Source organism: Eublepharis macularius, chromosome 5 (assembly GCF_028583425.1).
Source record: "Eublepharis macularius isolate TG4126 chromosome 5, MPM_Emac_v1.0, whole genome shotgun sequence".
In the NCBI taxonomy this organism is placed as follows: Eukaryota; Metazoa; Chordata; class Lepidosauria; order Squamata; family Eublepharidae; genus Eublepharis; species Eublepharis macularius.
Genome location: NC_072794.1, coordinates 3842427 through 3858420, shown reverse-complemented (window position 1 = coordinate 3858420; position 15994 = coordinate 3842427). Strand labels below are relative to the sequence as shown.

At 47.6% G+C, this 15994-nt stretch overlaps 1 protein-coding gene across 1 annotated transcript; it reads left to right on the top strand.

Annotated features, from left to right (window-relative positions):
* Positions 1–8657: 8657 nt before the first annotated feature.
* Positions 8658–13038, top strand: LOC129330721 (uncharacterized). Its single transcript, XM_054980881.1, has 2 exons — positions 8658–10599; positions 12118–13038. The coding sequence occupies exons 1-2, from the start codon at positions 8718–8720 to the stop codon at positions 12183–12185; spliced, it is 1950 nt and encodes a 649-aa protein (XP_054836856.1). The 5' UTR covers positions 8658–8717; the 3' UTR covers positions 12186–13038.
* Positions 13039–15994: the final 2956 nt, after the last annotated feature.

Below are 15994 nucleotides of genomic sequence, written 5' to 3'. Positions count from 1 at the left end.
TGGGGCAATATTATAGCTTTGATAAGGTCCATTTTTTCTGTCCATGAAAAATGTTGTTTGGACCAGGCCTTAAGAAGTGCACTGATTTTGATAGCACATGACACATAGTTATGTTTATAGAGATTGTCTAAGTTTTCTGGGATAAAAATGCCCAGATATTTCCATGGCTTGTCTAACCATTTGTAAGGGAATAATTCTGATATAGATTCACGAGTGGAAAAATTGACCTGTATTGGATAAATTTCTATCTTTACAGGATTCATTGCAAGTCCTGAAACCAAGGCAAAGTTGTTAAAGATTAAGTTAAGAGCCTGGAGGGATGGTTTAGGATTGGTTAATATATATTGCAAGGTCATCTGCAAATAGGCTAATTTTATAGTTATTGTTACCCAACTGAATACCTTGGATTGTTGGGTCCAATCTAATGGCCTCTGCCAGGGGCTCAATTGAAAGTGCAAATAACAACGGGGACAAGGGACAACTTTGCTTGGTACCTCTGGTGAGGTTGAAATCTGGTGAATCATAACCATTGACTCTAACATGGGCTTTGGGGCATTTGTATAAGGCATTTATAGCATTGAGAAAAGTGTTGCCGAAGCCCATGTTTATTAATAGTGATTTCAAAAAAGGAATTTCCAAACGATCAAATACTTTTTTGATGTCTACTGCCAAAATCAAGGATTCCAAATTTCTATTTTTACATGATTTGATAATATTCAAGGTCTTTTTAATATTGTTAGCAATGGATCTATTGGGGATGAAGCCAGATTGATCTTTGTTTATGTATTGGCTGATTATTTTATTTAATCTAGAGGTCAGAATTGAGGTGAAAATTTTAGCATCTTGGAGAAATTGGGCGATATGATTGGGGTTTGGTTGGATCACTATCTTTTTTGTGGATGACTATAATTCTGGACTCAGACCAGGTGTCAGGTAGATTGCCTGTCTGCAGGACTGAATTACAAATTTTGACTAAGGGTGGGACTAATTGGACAGCTAGCTTTTTGTAATATTCGGCAGGTAGTCCATCTCTGCCAGGTGTCTTATTATTTTTGAGCTTTTTAATGGCCTCTAACATTTCCTGATTAGTTATCGGATGATCCAAATATTCTTGATGTTCTGAGCTAAGTTTACTTTTAGGCGGAAAGTATTCAAAAAATTTAGTAATATCACTTTCTAGTGATCTGTCAGTTTTATACAAATTAGAATAATAGCCAGCAAAAATTTGTGCTATTTCTGCATGGTTAGAGATCAGATTACCTGCTTGATTGTTTATGCATTCTATAAATTTGGAAGATTTTTTTAATTAGCTTTCTGAGCAAGCCAGTGGATAGACGTAGAAGTTTTCAACCAAAATTTTTGTTTTAAGTAAATAATATTTTTTTGGATTTTGGTACATTCTAGGACATCCAATTTTTTGCATGTTTTTTCTAGTTTTTGTAGTGTTTTTTTGCCTCCATGACATTTGTGTTTATCTTCTAATTTCTTTATCTCAGAGTTAAGGTCTTCAATTAATTTAGTTTTCTTTTTCTTAATTGCAGAGGCGATGGAAATAAATTTACCTCTGATTACTGCTTTGGAGGCATCCCATACAGTAGTGAACGGGACTCCACAGTCTGAATTCAAATCAAAGTAATCAGAAATGGCAACAGAAATATCATTTTGTACTGTTGAATCTAATAAAAGTGATGTATTAAGTGACCAATTATAGACTTTATCTTTAGCATCAATATTAACCAAGTCACATTCCACCCAGGCATAGTCAGACCAAATTTTTTGTCCGATTAAGGCAAATGAGATATTTTCAAGCAATTTACGAGATGCCAATAAATAATCTATACGGGTGTATATTTTATGGACCTGAGAGAAGTAAGAGTAGTCTTTTGTGCCTGGGTGGAAGTGTCACGCAAATTATATTTTTCAAACAGCTCATGCATACCAGTGAGTGACTTAGAAACTGGTACTTTGTGGGGTTTTACATAGGACCTGTCCAATCTGCGATTGACAATGAAATTAAGGTCCCCTCCAAGAAGAGTCTCCCCTTCCTGAAACCCCTGAAGTTTAGAAAATACATCATCTAAAAACAATAGTTGATTGCAATTAGGCACATATAAAGAAACCAAAGTTAATAGTTTGCCATTTAGGGTACCCTTAGAAAATATATATCTGCCTCTAGGATCAATTAGCGAGTCTAGGTGCTGGTATGACACCGGCAGCAGTTGCAGTTAAGAAGAAATTTATAATAATAACCAGCTGTATTCAAAACAGACAGACAGTAAGAAAAGCCTAGGCAAGGTGGAGAAAGGTAGAAAGTATAGGGTAGGCAAGAAAAGGAAACAAGGAAAAGTCCTGGAAGTTATAAAAGTTTTTTAACAAGAATTCTGCTCCATTTGAAGTTTGGATGTGTATTCCTGAGGGAAGGATCTTCAGGCAGGCCTGAGATAGACTCCAGAGGTTGCAGATTTAGGTCAGACAGTAATTTTTTGCCTTCTTTTAAAGGTGATGCTTGAAGCCGTTAGTCTTTATGTATCACTGTTAGGTTGCATGGAAAGCTCCATATTTGATATGAGCTGCAGCCAAGACTTCAGTGATAGGTTTGAGTACTTTTCTTCTGGTCAGGATACTAGAAGGGAGATCTGGAAATAACTGAATTTTGTGATCATTGTAAGGAAAAAAGCCCTTCAAGTGGGCTTCTTTTAGTATTTTCTGGCGTGTTCTGAAGTCTGCAAATTTGACAATGATGTCTCTTCTTCTTCTGGAGTTTGGGGGTGGAGGAGGGCCCTCTCTATATGCCTTATCAATAAGGGGAGCAATTCCTTCCTCTAGGTGTAGATTAGTAGCCAGCCAGGAAGCTATAAAACTAGAGAGGTCTTCTTAATTCTCTGCATATTCTTCAAAGCCTCTGAGCCTAATATGGTTTTGTTTCAGCATAGATTCCAAAGAGGCAATCTTATCAAGCATGAGGGCTTCAGTTTTTTGTAGGGCTTGATTTTCTTTTTGCAGAGTTATGCTCAACTCCATGGATGTTTCAGCAGTTTTGGTAGTTTCATTTAATTTTTGTACAACTTCATCAAATTGATTTGTAAAAGAGTCCATAAAGGATTGCATGTTGGCTGTTAGATTTGTTTCTATATGGACCAGACAGTCCATGAGGACCTCTTTAGTAAGTACTTCAGTATTAGTAGCCCCCTCAGAAACAACAGGCGCCATCTTGGCTTCTTCCCTGAGATCAGAAGAAGGGCTGCTTCGCTGTGAATCAGTAAGAAAAAAAGCCTTTACCATTTGTTTTTCAGGTTTTGTGGGTCTGTTTTTGCCTCCTGTAGTTTTTCCCATGCCTGGAGAGCAGAGGGTTGCTGGTGGGATTGTGATTTAGAGCTGCATCAGGGGAGAGGTTTGGGAGCCTCAGCAGTTTGCTGCCGCCATCTTACCAATCAGCTTTTACCAGGTAGTAGTTGCTGCCCGACCCTCCAGATGGAGGCCATCCATTGGTGGCTCCTTGGTAATTTTCCAGCAGGATCGTCACCTTGCTGCATGCCAGCCAATACCAAGCCCAGGGTGAAGCTATCTGCAGCAACTGCTCCAGGACCACCTGGTCGACTATCTTCTTTTCCTTCTCCATAGTTGGCTTGAGTCACTGGTAGGCTGCATCCTTCAGTGCCTTCACAAGGGCCCATGGTCAGTCTTTCCATTTATAAGTCAGCGCTCTAAAATTCTGGTGATGTGATTCCAGAGTGACTTAATACTGGTTCAGTATGGCCTCTTTCAATTTCTTATAGTTAGCCCTTTCTTCCTGAGTCAAGGCTTTCGGGGTGGCCTGGGCTTCTCCAGTAAGATAGGGCCTGAGGATGTAGGCCCATTGGTCTGCGGGCTACTGGGAAGCCTCAGTGGTTCTCTCGAGGAATGCGTTGATGTCGTTGGGCCTGAGCTTCATAAGGTGGAACTGAGAAGACTGGTCCCAAGGCCCTGCGACTGAGCAGGACACCCCCCTGCAGCCCTACTGCCTTCCAGGACCCGACCGAGTTCCCACACCAGAGAGGCTTGGGTCTCCTGGTGCTGGGCTATTATGTCCCTCTGCAGTTTCTCCTGGTGCTCAACCATCCGCTGGCCAAACTGAGTTAAATCTAGGGTAGTTATGGTGGGTGTTGCCAAACCCCCGGCTGCAGCTACTTGAGGGGAGGGGTCAGCTGGTTCCCATCACTTGTTGGGACAGCCAAGGTGGCTGGGCAGATCAATAAGCGGCTGCTCGACCATCCCCTGTGGGGTTGAGGACGTAAGGGATCAGGTGTCCAAAGGTGGGTCAAGTGTCTGCATTCTCCATGACACTATCGTGCCCCTCCTTGTTTGGTGCCACCTGCTGCCATCCTGCAGCTGCACCCACTGGGACCTCCCTCAGGCTTTAGATACAAAGTGGTACCTGGTTGCTTCACTGGCTGCCCCCAACGGTCCTAGAGAGAGTGGCCCACTCAGCCTCAGGTTGACTTCCCTCCAGTGTCTCCTCCCTGGCCTGGGTTCTGGAGCCCACTTTTATCTCTCCTCTCTTCACCAACTCCCCAAGGTACAGCCTAATGACTCAGCCAATGGTGGCCAGTGCCTCACTCTCCTGGTCATTTCTGCTGCTTGCAGGCAGCGCCACGTGAGCGCTACCTGCTCTTTTGAGCTTGGCCTTGCCTGCCCTGGGAGTCACCTCCTGATGACACCACTGCCTCCATTGCAGCTTCCCAAGTGGCCTTGGCGGCATGGGCATTGCCTCTGCCTGTTGCCAACGTGGGGAACTGACCCAGCTACCTGGTAACCATACCCAGCTGGCTGGCTGCTGGGTGTGAGGGTATCATCCATGTCCCCACGTGTCTGGAGCTGTGAGGTGTCCTGGGATGTTGCACCCAGGCCAGTGGCTGCCCTGGACCCCGGAGAGCAGCTAAGAGTCTGCACAATGGAGAGAAAGCAGAATGTGTTGAGGCGAGTGGCCTGCTCAAGCATTTGCTCCATGAAGAACTTGGAATCTCTCAGGGGACTCCCAAATGGTTTATTCCCTTGCAGAGTTCTTTGTGGGCCCCCATCTTGTCAGAACACCAACAGAACAGCATATCTGCTAGATCAAGATTGGGAGCAGTGTTAGTCTGTCTGTAGCAGTAGGAGAGAACAAGCGTCCAGTAGTACCTAGAAGACACAATATCTGTGGCAAGGTAAAGGCTTGCTCTTTTCTACAGCATATTAGCTGTGTGTATAATATTTAAGAAAAAAAAATCTGTTTTCTGTGGCGGGAGGAGCCCACAGATGCCAGCCTCAGCCATTGGTGACATCGCTTGCTCACCTGGTCCCAGGCTGTTCCCCACACAGTGATCCTGGGCCCTGCCCTGTCTGTCCCACTGAGGGGGCTGCCCCCACTCCCCACTTGCTCCCCTTTATGATGGCACTGATGACCTGGAGGCTGGGCTGCTCCTCTGGTCTCCTCCCTGCAGAAAGGAGAGGGGCCTTCCTCCTCCTCCTCCTCCTCCTCCTCCTCCCAGTATTAGAGCCGGTCCTCCCTGGGGAACATCAAGAGCACACCGCGTCATAGTGCAGGTCACTCGGAGGAAGCATTTTCGCCTGGAGAGCTGGGTCGTGCAACCCTGGTCATCTTCCTTTCCCATCTGGTACACTTTCCTCCAGCAATCTGCTCTCTCTTTCCATGTTTTATCTCACCCTTTCATCACCATCACCATTGTTTGTAGCCGACCATTTTCAAGGAGGATTACAAAATATTAAAACCAACTCAGTCTGCCAGCAAAGATCTCCAATAGACAAGACAATAGGACTAGGATTAGAGAGGCTGGAAAATATTATAAATAAAAGCTGCCAAAAGGCAACAAAAAGTATCATATGACATATCTTAATGAAGAAGGGTTACAAAGGTAAAGAAAGATTTTATGTACAATAAACAGTGCAGTAAGCTACATTATTATCCGTACAGAAGTAATCTCCTGAACAGTTCCTAATCCCTTCATAATAATGCCTCCCTGAACATTTTGTGAAATGACAGGAGCATGTGAGCCTTCTTGACCCCCATAGGAAGACCGTTCCATAATGTGGGAGCTACCACAAAGAAGCACACTGATCTCGTCAGAAGCACACTGATTTGCATCTACTCCCCCCTCCCCTCCCCACATCTCTCTCTCTCTCTCTAAGCTTACGCTACAGTAAAGTTGGTTAGTCTGAAAGGTGCTACTGGACTCTACTATTTTACCACAAGGAATGCGCATGAATGGACAGTTGCTAATCTGATCCATTTGCTGGGTGGCACCTGCAGAAGGCCCTGCTCAGATGATCAAAGCTGTCATGGTGGAGCAGAGCCAGAGAGGCACTTCTGCCTGTATGTTGGTCCAAGGCCATGAAGGGCTTTGTAAGGGATAACCAGAACCTCAAAACAAACCCAGCAACTGTTCAGTAACCATTGGAGCGACTGCAGAATTGGTATATAGATGTTCTACCTAGCTCCCGATAGCAGGCCAAGGGTTATCAACCTCCAGATGGGGCCTGAAGCTTTCCTGGAACTGCAACTGATCTCTGTGTCAGGTTCTGGCAGTTAGACTCAATAGTACTTCACATCAAACACTCCAGTCCATGAGTTAAAGTTGCTTTATTCAGGATCTCTCAGTTCAGTGCACACTTGACTACAGCATTGGCAGAAGTGACGCGGGCATGGAGGGTCAGGTTAGTTATACGGAAAGTTCCCGCCTTTTAGGATAGGGACGGCTTAGGACTGTGGTGCAAAGGAGCCAGGAGGGGTGGAGGGTGAGGAGCCTGGGAAAGAAAGATAGAACGAAGTCATTTTTAACTCCCAGGCTTTGCCTGCCTTTCAAGGCCGTTCTCCAGTCTGCTCCAAGAGTGAAAGTGGCCACCTGCGAGATACGTGTAATAGCTACAGGCTTAGCTGCAAAAGGCATGACACACACTCTTATATCATCAGTCCAGAATATAACATACACATAGTGTATTCTCAGAGGATCAGCATCATGCACAAAACACCTTCATGGCAGATAAGATGGCATGCATATCTGACACTTTGGTCTACAGAGGCCAGTTCTTCTGGACAAAGTGGCTGTTTCAGAGGGTGCACTCTATGGCTTTATACTCTACTGAAGTCCCCTCTCTCAAACCTGAACTTTCCAGGATCTATCCCACAATCTCCAAAAATTTTCAAAGCAACAGTTGGCAACCTTCAACCAAGCTCCAGAGTTCTGTACAAACTGGAGTTTCTAAATTGTCTTTAAGGGTTGACCCATGTAGAGTGTATTAGAATAGTCTAGCCTCAGGGTAACCATAGCATGTGTCTACCTAGCCAAATCAGCCAAGTCAATGTAGGAGATCACCTTTGGGTTAAACAAAGGTGAAATATAATTCCTTTTTTGCAGTTGTTTCGTTTCTCCAGCAATAATGTTAGATCCAGTATAACCCCTGAGTCAGCTAGTATCAGCTGGACCCCATCAAAAGTCGGAAATACTGGATGGGAAGTGAGATTCTCTCGCTTCCATTTTATTCTCACTATATGCCGTCAGGTAGGTGTGGCTGAAAAGGGAGAGTGACTGGTCTGCAAGATCATTTGGCTGATCTGAACCCAGGTATCAAGGTAACATTGCCTGAGCTGCTATTCCACACTGGTTCTTGATAGGGAAAGAGCAATGTCCTGGAGGTCACAGATCCAGAGGAGTTAGCAGCGTTAGTCTGCAGTCACAAAATAGTAAAGCGTCCAGTAGCACCTTTAAGACTAATTAACTTGATTGTAGCATAAGTTTTCAAGAACCACAGCTCTCTTCGTCAGATACATTGATGCATTTGACAAAGAGAGCTGTGGTTCTCGAAAGCTTATGCTACAATAAAGTTGGGTTAGTTTCAAAGGTGCTACTGGACTCTTTACTCTTTTATGTCCCAGAGGAAGGTTTCTCTTGTTTTTCAAACAACTCAGGGCTCACCCTCTCCCTCCTGGATGCTGCTGTCATACCCAGGCCAAGTCAGAGGCACTCAGCAGAACGATGGTCCGTTTGACAGGAATTCTGCTTATTCAGGCAACAACGAGGCATTCGCCAAACTTAGTCGTGACTGGGGAAGGAAAGTAAAAAGAAAACCTCCGCGGATGCTAGAATGTGAATTCTGGATTGCGCCCGTTCACAACTGTAAACTGCAGCGTAGTAAAGTCCTGGAGATTTGGGGGAGACGCGTAGGGTTTGAGCGGGGACGGGAGCTCAGCAAGGATGTAATGCATCAGACTCCACCTTCCAAAGCCGCCATTTCCTCCAGGGGAACTGACGTCTGCTACTCCGGGAGCTATCACCTGGAGGTTGGCAACCAGAAACCCCGAAACTCTCGGAGTAACACCGAAAGACTTCGCATCTGCGGGCGCTCTTCCCTCGGCGGGCTGCCATGTTCGCGGGCAGGCCTCTCGGCCAGCCGCCCCGTCCCACGGAAAGGCCCGAGCGCCGCGCGGCTGAAGAGACCCGCGGCGGTCCTCTAGGGGCGAGGCCCCCGCCCTCCTGGTGCGCATGCGTGCCTCTCAGGCGGCCGCCGCCGGCGTCTTTCGAAGGCGCAGACGGGCCGTTTCCATGACGACGACGAAGCCGCCACTTTCCCGCGGGCGACCCGGATATCAGCGCCTCAATTCCCGGCAGGAAACGGAAACGACGCGCGATACTTCCGGCGGAGGCCTGGGACGACGCTGAGGCCTTTTGGCAGCCGCGGGGGACATGTTGCGAACGCCATCCCCTTCTTCCTTGGCGCCTCGCCTCCACCGCAAGCGCTCCCGGTCCCAGGACCGGAGGAGCGGGGCAGGGGCGAACTGGGGCCGCCGCTGGACGGGGCCCGAGGCCTGGGGGACTGAGGCGCCCCCCGTGGAGACGGCAGCCCGGCCAGGCCCGGCCCTCTCGCCCGCCCGCCGGGACGAGCAGAAGGGCTGGAGTGGGCGGCCCAGGAGCTTTTCCCCGGCTGAGCCGTGGGTCGGGCCTGACCCCCTGAGGCCCCGTGGCAGCTCTCCTAGGGAGGCTTCTTGGGACCGCAACGAGGAAGGCGGGGGCTTCGGCCAGCCTCGTCGGTCATGGAGTCCCGAGCCGGACAGCGGCTGGTGGAACAGCCCTGCGAGCGCAGCAGGAGGTCGCCGGAGCCCCAGCTCGGGGCGGGCGGCTGCAGACAGCCCCGAAGCGCTCCGTAGGCAGCGGAGCCCCGACGGAGATACAAGGGCCTGGGGGAGCTCCGGGCGGGAGGCGAACTGGAAACGCCCTCGGAACGCGGGACGCCCTGCCTGGGAGCAAAGGCGGGGGGGCCCCGGAGAGGCTCGTAGGAGGCGGGGCGCCACAGAGAGGAGGGGAGCGGACGGCCAGCGGTTTAGGAGCCAAGATAGGGGCTGGGGGAGGGAGGCCCGGCAGGAACACCAGGGGAGCATCAGCAGCTGGAGTCAGTCGAGCAGGGAGCAGGCGGTGGGTAGCCCTAATGGGACTGGAGGTAGGTGGGGCAGGACTGAGAAGAGGGGCAGAGAACAGCTCAGCCCCTCTGGAAGACAAAGCAGTCGGGGCAGCCCCAAAAGGGAGGCAAGGCAGAAATTCTGGGGGAGCAGCAGGCACTATATGAGGGGGAAGCACCAGGTAAATCCTGATGAGGCTGGAAGCAGGTGGAGTTCTCCGTGGGGGAAGGAAGAGGAGGGTCAGAATGAGGAGGGTTCAGATAGTCCTGATAGAGCTGCAAGAGGGCGGGACAGCCCCGTGGGGTATGGGGGAGGTGAGAGTCTAGGTGAAGCTACAGCAGAGCAGGATAGCCCTGAGAGGGAAGGGGAGGAGAAGGGAAGGTATAGTGCAGGCAGTGCTGAGATGAGCGCTTCCCACACACACAGTGAGGGAGGCAGGAGGTTTGGCCAGCCTCCTCTATCTCTGGCAGCTTCTGTTGCCACTGACAGCTCTGCAGCCCCAAAGAAGTGGACACCACGCGAACCAGTGGTGTGTTGGTGGATGCAGTGCCGGAGCATCCTGGTAAAAAAGTTGAGGGAGCAGCAGATGGCCATCTGCCCCCGTCCCACCTTGCCGGACAAGACGGCAGAAACCCCTGAGATCAACCCAGGCATGCTGTCCTTGCTGAATCAGCAGCAAGAGAAAGAGCTACGAAGATCCACATATCCCTCACGCCTGCTCCAGGACGAGGTTCTTGACATGCTGGCCCCAGCCATGACCATTTATGAGATGGTAGAGGAAGCGATGGAGAAGGGGGAGCCAGTGGACCTCATGGAGCTGCGTGAGTGGGTCCGCCGTCTCATTCGTTTTATTGGCAGCGTCAATCAGAGGCTGACCTTGCAGCGCCGTTACCAGGTCCTCGGCATCATCAATCCGCGGCTCAAGTCAGTGGTGTCCAAACTGAGTGGCCAAAGTACTGATGGGATGCTCTTTGCGGAAGACAAAGTAAAACTTTTGAAGGAGATCATTAAGCGGTTCCCGCAGCTGGCTGAAACCAGGAGCAAAATGCCTCCGAAAGGGTTTGATAGGCTTGCTCGAACAGCCTACTACAAAAAGGCCCAGAGAAGACCCTTTGTGGGGTCCCACTACAAGCCACAACGCAGTGGCTTTGAATTCCATAAACGAGGCACAGGTAAGGACTTCTCTGCCTCCAGCATCAAGGACTTGTTCCCAGAAGGCTTTGTGATACATTAGCCTCTCTGCCTCCTCACTGCTCATGTGAGAGTTCACCGAGTTCAGCTTTGAGGTAGCTCTTGTCTGCTTCAACGGGCACCACCTTGACCGTGGGTGGCGTAGCCCTCGCTGACATCCTTTTTCTTGCTCTCTAGAAAATGTGTGTGAATTGGCAGTCATGAGGACTAGAAGTTATAAAAGTTAAGTTTCACAAGAAGTAACGAAGAACCTACAAGCTATATGGAACTAGCTGAAGAAATTCACACAGGGCTCCCAGCCAGCCTGCCTGCCTGCCTCTGAGGAGGAGTGTGTGAAGTTCTCTCTGAGATGGCTTGGCTAATAGTTGGTAGCATTATAACCTTCATGGTCCAATGCTTCTTTTCCAAGCCAGCTGGCTGTTCATTGGGGGCATGCCCCTTGTTTATGGCAAGCAGGAGGTTCTTTCTGAACCCTTTCTGTACATCACTTTGCTCACCCTAGCAGGATGTGTGCTGGCGTTGGAAGCTATCCAGGCCTTTGCTCTGTTTTTAGGAGGCTGTTGCCCTTTGTTCAGTAACAGAGTTTATGGCCACCCTGCATACTGATGAGTGCCACTTTTGGAGTGCCGTAGTCGCTTGCCCCCATTGGTAATAAGTCCAGAGGACAGTATTCTTTCTGAAACTTTTAAGAAAGGTGAGGGGCAGGCTATCCACTGCCAGGATCTCTTGAGGCTATCTAGACCATTAGAGAGAATATGACTATAATAGCTTTGTCAGGGGAGAGAGGCCCTTCTCCTTTTCCAAGAGATCCATCAACACAAAGGGCTACCCCAGCCTCTCTGTGGCAGCTTGGCTAAAGGAGGATGGGGGGATGGGGAAGGAACAGTTGCCAAGCACAGGGCACCTGACTAACTGGACTGCAGTCCTCCCAAGTGAACACAACTCCTAGTTAGAAGCTGCCTAATGTAAAGTCAGAAGGTTAGGCTACGTCTGTCTGCCCTGACAGGCAGCAGCTCTCTGGGGGGAGGGGTCTGCTAGAGAGATCCTTTTCCACTCCTGCTGTTTGAAATCCTAACTAGAAGCTGGGCCTTTCTGCATGCCAAGCGGCAGCTCCATCATCGAGCCATAAAGCTGCCTTATACTGAGTCAGATCCTTTGGTCCATGTAGCCCAGGCCTGGCAGGCTAGGCTTTTCCTGTGCTGGCTACCTTGGGTGTCTGGAGACAGAGATGGAGTGAAAACCCAGGGGCCACAGCTTCTCCCCTGCTGGTGGCTGATGGAGAGCTGCACACATACCAGCCTTTGCGAGGAATGTGCTCTGGGGAGGTCGGATGAAGTGACTGAGGAAAGACAGCCAGAAGGCTTTAGATCAGGGGAAGGCAGCAGGACAGGGGCCACCCCTTCCCGGAGGAGGGTCCCAGGCACTTGTGCCTATGTCTGGGCATACCCTTCTGCTTCCTCATGACTCTTACCAGCTTAGAGTTCTCACTTGTTTTGCAGTGGACCGGCGAGTGGAACAGAGGCACCGCCAAGGAGCCGGAGCAGAGGGTCCAGCTGAGCAGTGCTGAGGGGCCATGTGGCGCTCGTGATGTTGTTGCCCTTGCCAGCTGCCGTTTCTGAGAATTCCTTTGCACAAGAAGCACCTGTGGCATCTCATCCTGTGAGCAACTCCCATCTTCCCGGCCTGTGTACAGGGGCATCAGAGGATACGAGGGGAAAGCTCAGCGTTGACCTGGTTGGCATCTGCTTCACTACAGCAGCCGGGAAGGGAGCACTGGGCCCATTGCAGCTCACAACAAAGGCCACCTCGCTCCGTGGAACCGACTTGGTCCTGCAGAGCTTTTCCTCAGGTGGCTCTGGCCTTTGGCCGCGTTCCCCTGCATCTTCCCATGAAGGATTCATTTGGCCTTGCTGCAGTTCCTTTGGCATATAACAACTTTGTTCCTTTTGCTATTCCTGTATGGGCAGTTTTCAGCTTTCGTTTTCACAGAAGTGTTTTGTAATCACCTTGCGGAATTTCCTCTCTGGGGATGGTTCCTCGGGCTTCATCCCTCAGCTTCTGCCGGGAGAGTGGCTGAGGAGAGTGTCTTGGAAAGCATCCCTAGCTCCCCTGACCTGGCTCTGTGTGCTACGCAAGGAACACACCTCTGGATCACCTTGGTAACTGACAGTGATCCCTGCGGTCCTGGGGAGCCCTGCTCTTCTCCCATGGGTGAATTGTTGTGGAAATCAGCTCCCTAATACATGTTCCTATAAAGGGGTGAGGGAGTGCTGTAGAGGGGACTGATGTCTTCGTAAGGATGTGTCATGCAGCTGTCCCCTCTTATGGCAAGTTGGGTGGGTGGGGGCCCTGTTTACTTGTTTGGTTATTCCTATGTTCAGCAGTTGACTATTGAATAAAAATTGTTGTGACTGAAAGTCTTATTGTTCCCAGTCTTACTGTTGCTTCCTGGACCAGTGTGGAGCTTTCTAAGTGTTCAAAGCACTTCACAAAGGTGCTCAGTAATCCTGTGAGGTAGGCTTGAAACTCCATATTGCAGCTGGGTGTAAGGGGTAGCTGGACCGAGAAACTCAGCTTTGTCTGAGGATGGCTTGATTTGCTTGCAGACCTTAAGCAGTGGCCGCTGGATCCTTTTTAAGGCCATTGAGAAAATTCCTGCTGGGCTGATGGCAGGGGGGGGGGGTGGCCCCCTCACACACTAGCCCCAGGTAAGCAGAGCCTGCCTGACTCCCCATGTTGTGAATCATGTGGAAAACGGACAGTGTAGTTCTGTAGTTCGATACAGCCTAGCCTCTTGGTTTCTGCACAGTGCAGTGTGTGTATGTGTGTGTTCCCCTTAGCCCTCTGCAGCATCTTTCTGTCCTTGAAGCTTCTGCCTTGAAACTTTTAAACAAGCAACAGAGAGGTTACTATATGATACCGAAGGGGTGTTTGTATGTTTAACAACAACATTCGATTTATATACCACCCTTCAGGATGACTTAACACCCACTTAGAACAGTTTACAAAGTATGTTATTATCCTCACAACAACAATCAGCCTGGGAGGTGTGTGGGGCTGAGAGTGCTCCTAGAAGCTGTGACTGACCCAAGGTCACCCAGCTGGCTTCAAGTGGAGGAGTGGGGAGGGGGGATTCTCCAGATTAAAGTCCCACACTCTTAACTATCTTTGGGTGAAGAGGAAGACAGGGACAAAACAGGAAAGTCATATTGTAAGAGAGAGCTTGATTCAAATTTGGGACTCGGTAAAATCAGGGTAGGTCCTCTGATATCACCAATTTTGTCACCGATTGATGCTCTTTGTGATAAGAATGAGAGGAAAATTAATGACTTTATAATTTATCAAGATATGATAAACTCTCAAGGAAAGATAAAACCTTGGCAAATTTGTGATGAAGGAAAGAAAGTACAATGGCTGCTGTATTTTCAGGCAGTCTCCAGATTGAAGGAAGCTTTGAGGGATCTTACTGATTTTGAGAAAATAATTACGCAGAAAAAGAATCATTCTGGGCCACACTTACAAACTCTTACTTCAATATGATCTAGAAGCAGAACAAGTTAAAACTCATGATAAAATGGATGCAAAATTTTGCAGAAGAAATAACATTTCAACTGTGGGAAAATTTATGGACTAAGGGCATAAAATTTATAGCAAGCCAAACACTCAAGAGAAAATTGGTATGTTTTTAGATGGTTTATTAGACCAAAAGATATTTTAAAAAATGGATAAGAATTATGTAGGGTTATGTTAGAAATGCAAGGATGCAGATGGTTCCTTTTTCATATGTGGTGGACATGTGAAAAAAGTAAAACATTTTAGAGAGAGAGACATAGATTCAGAAGATTTTAAAAATCAATTTTGCCATGAAACCCCAGATCAAGCTGTTGGAAATTACACCAGATAATGTGGACAGAACATTACATGAAGTTCTTCATTATTTGCTGACAGCAGCAAGAGTGATAATGGCAAGTAAATGGAAAGGAGAATGCCCAACTAAGGAAATCTGGAAAAACAAAGTGTCAGAATATGCAGTCATGGCAAAACTGACAAACTACGTAAATAGAAGGCGACTTAAAAGAATTTGCAGAGGAGTTAGCCGTGTTCTGTGGTAGCAAAATCAAAAAGAGTCCAGTAGCACCTTTAAGACTAACCAATTTTATTGTACCATAAGCTTTCGAGAATCAAGTTCTCTTCATCAGATGCATGGTACAGAAACTGGTCAAATATAGAAAAGGAGGGGGGAGAAGGGGAGGAGAGAGAAGATGCAGTTAGGGGGGGGAGAGGGATGTAACCAAAACATTTCTTTGCTAGTAAATGTAAACATCTCCTCTTGGTATGGAGATTAATTGGCTTGTGTGAGGCTTCAAAGGAGTTTGCTGTGTTGGTTTGTAGCAGCAAAACAAAACAACCAGACCATCCAATTGCAATGTAGTATAAGCCCTCGATAGCCACAGCTTTTCCCGTCAGATGCATCTGACAGAACTGTGGTCCCCGGAAGCCCACGCCAGGTGCCACTGGGCTCCCCCAGACCCCGCCTCTGTAAAGGGAATCTGTTACCTGTGATAATGTGATAACCATTCATAGTCCCTATTCAGTCCCAGCTTGACAGAGTCAAATTTGCATATGAATGCCAATTCAGCAGCCTCCCGTTGGATTTTGTTTTTGAAAGGTTTCTGTTGAACTACAGCGACCTTTAAGTCTTTGATGGAATGTCCTGGTAGATTGAAGTGTTCTCCCACTGGTTTCTGGATGTTTCCATTTCTAATGTCAGATTTGTGTCCATTTATTCTGTTGCGTAGAGGTTGGCTGGTTTGTCCAATGTACAATGCTCTGTACAATGCTTATGCTACAATAAAATTGGTTAGTCTAAAAGAATTTGAAGAGAGATGGGGGAAATACTTTGCCTATTACACATAAAATTTATGTTTTAACCCTGTGGATTTGAAAATGATTACGCTGAGATATACTTGATAATCTAATTGTAAATTAAGTAGTTATATAAAGATAAGACGTACTAATATTGAAACTCTCATAAAGGTTACTATATAGGTATGTTAAATATAAGTAAAAGGTAATGGAAATTTGGAACAGAAGCAAAATAGATTTTTTCATCTCATTTTATCCTCAGGCTCTTAAAGGTTATTATTATCTTTAATATTAAGAAATAACCAGCCTTATTAATAATTGTAGGTTTGAATTCTATGCAGGCTGGTTAGGCTGGAAAAATATTTAATTGTTTATCAAGATCTATAAAGGTTAGGATTTGGTATCTATTATTCTAACAGTGCTGGTAGTATATAGTTTAACACTTGCTCCCATATAATGGCTAAAACTTTTAAGTTGTCTTAGACCTGCAGATATGAAATGATTGTATAG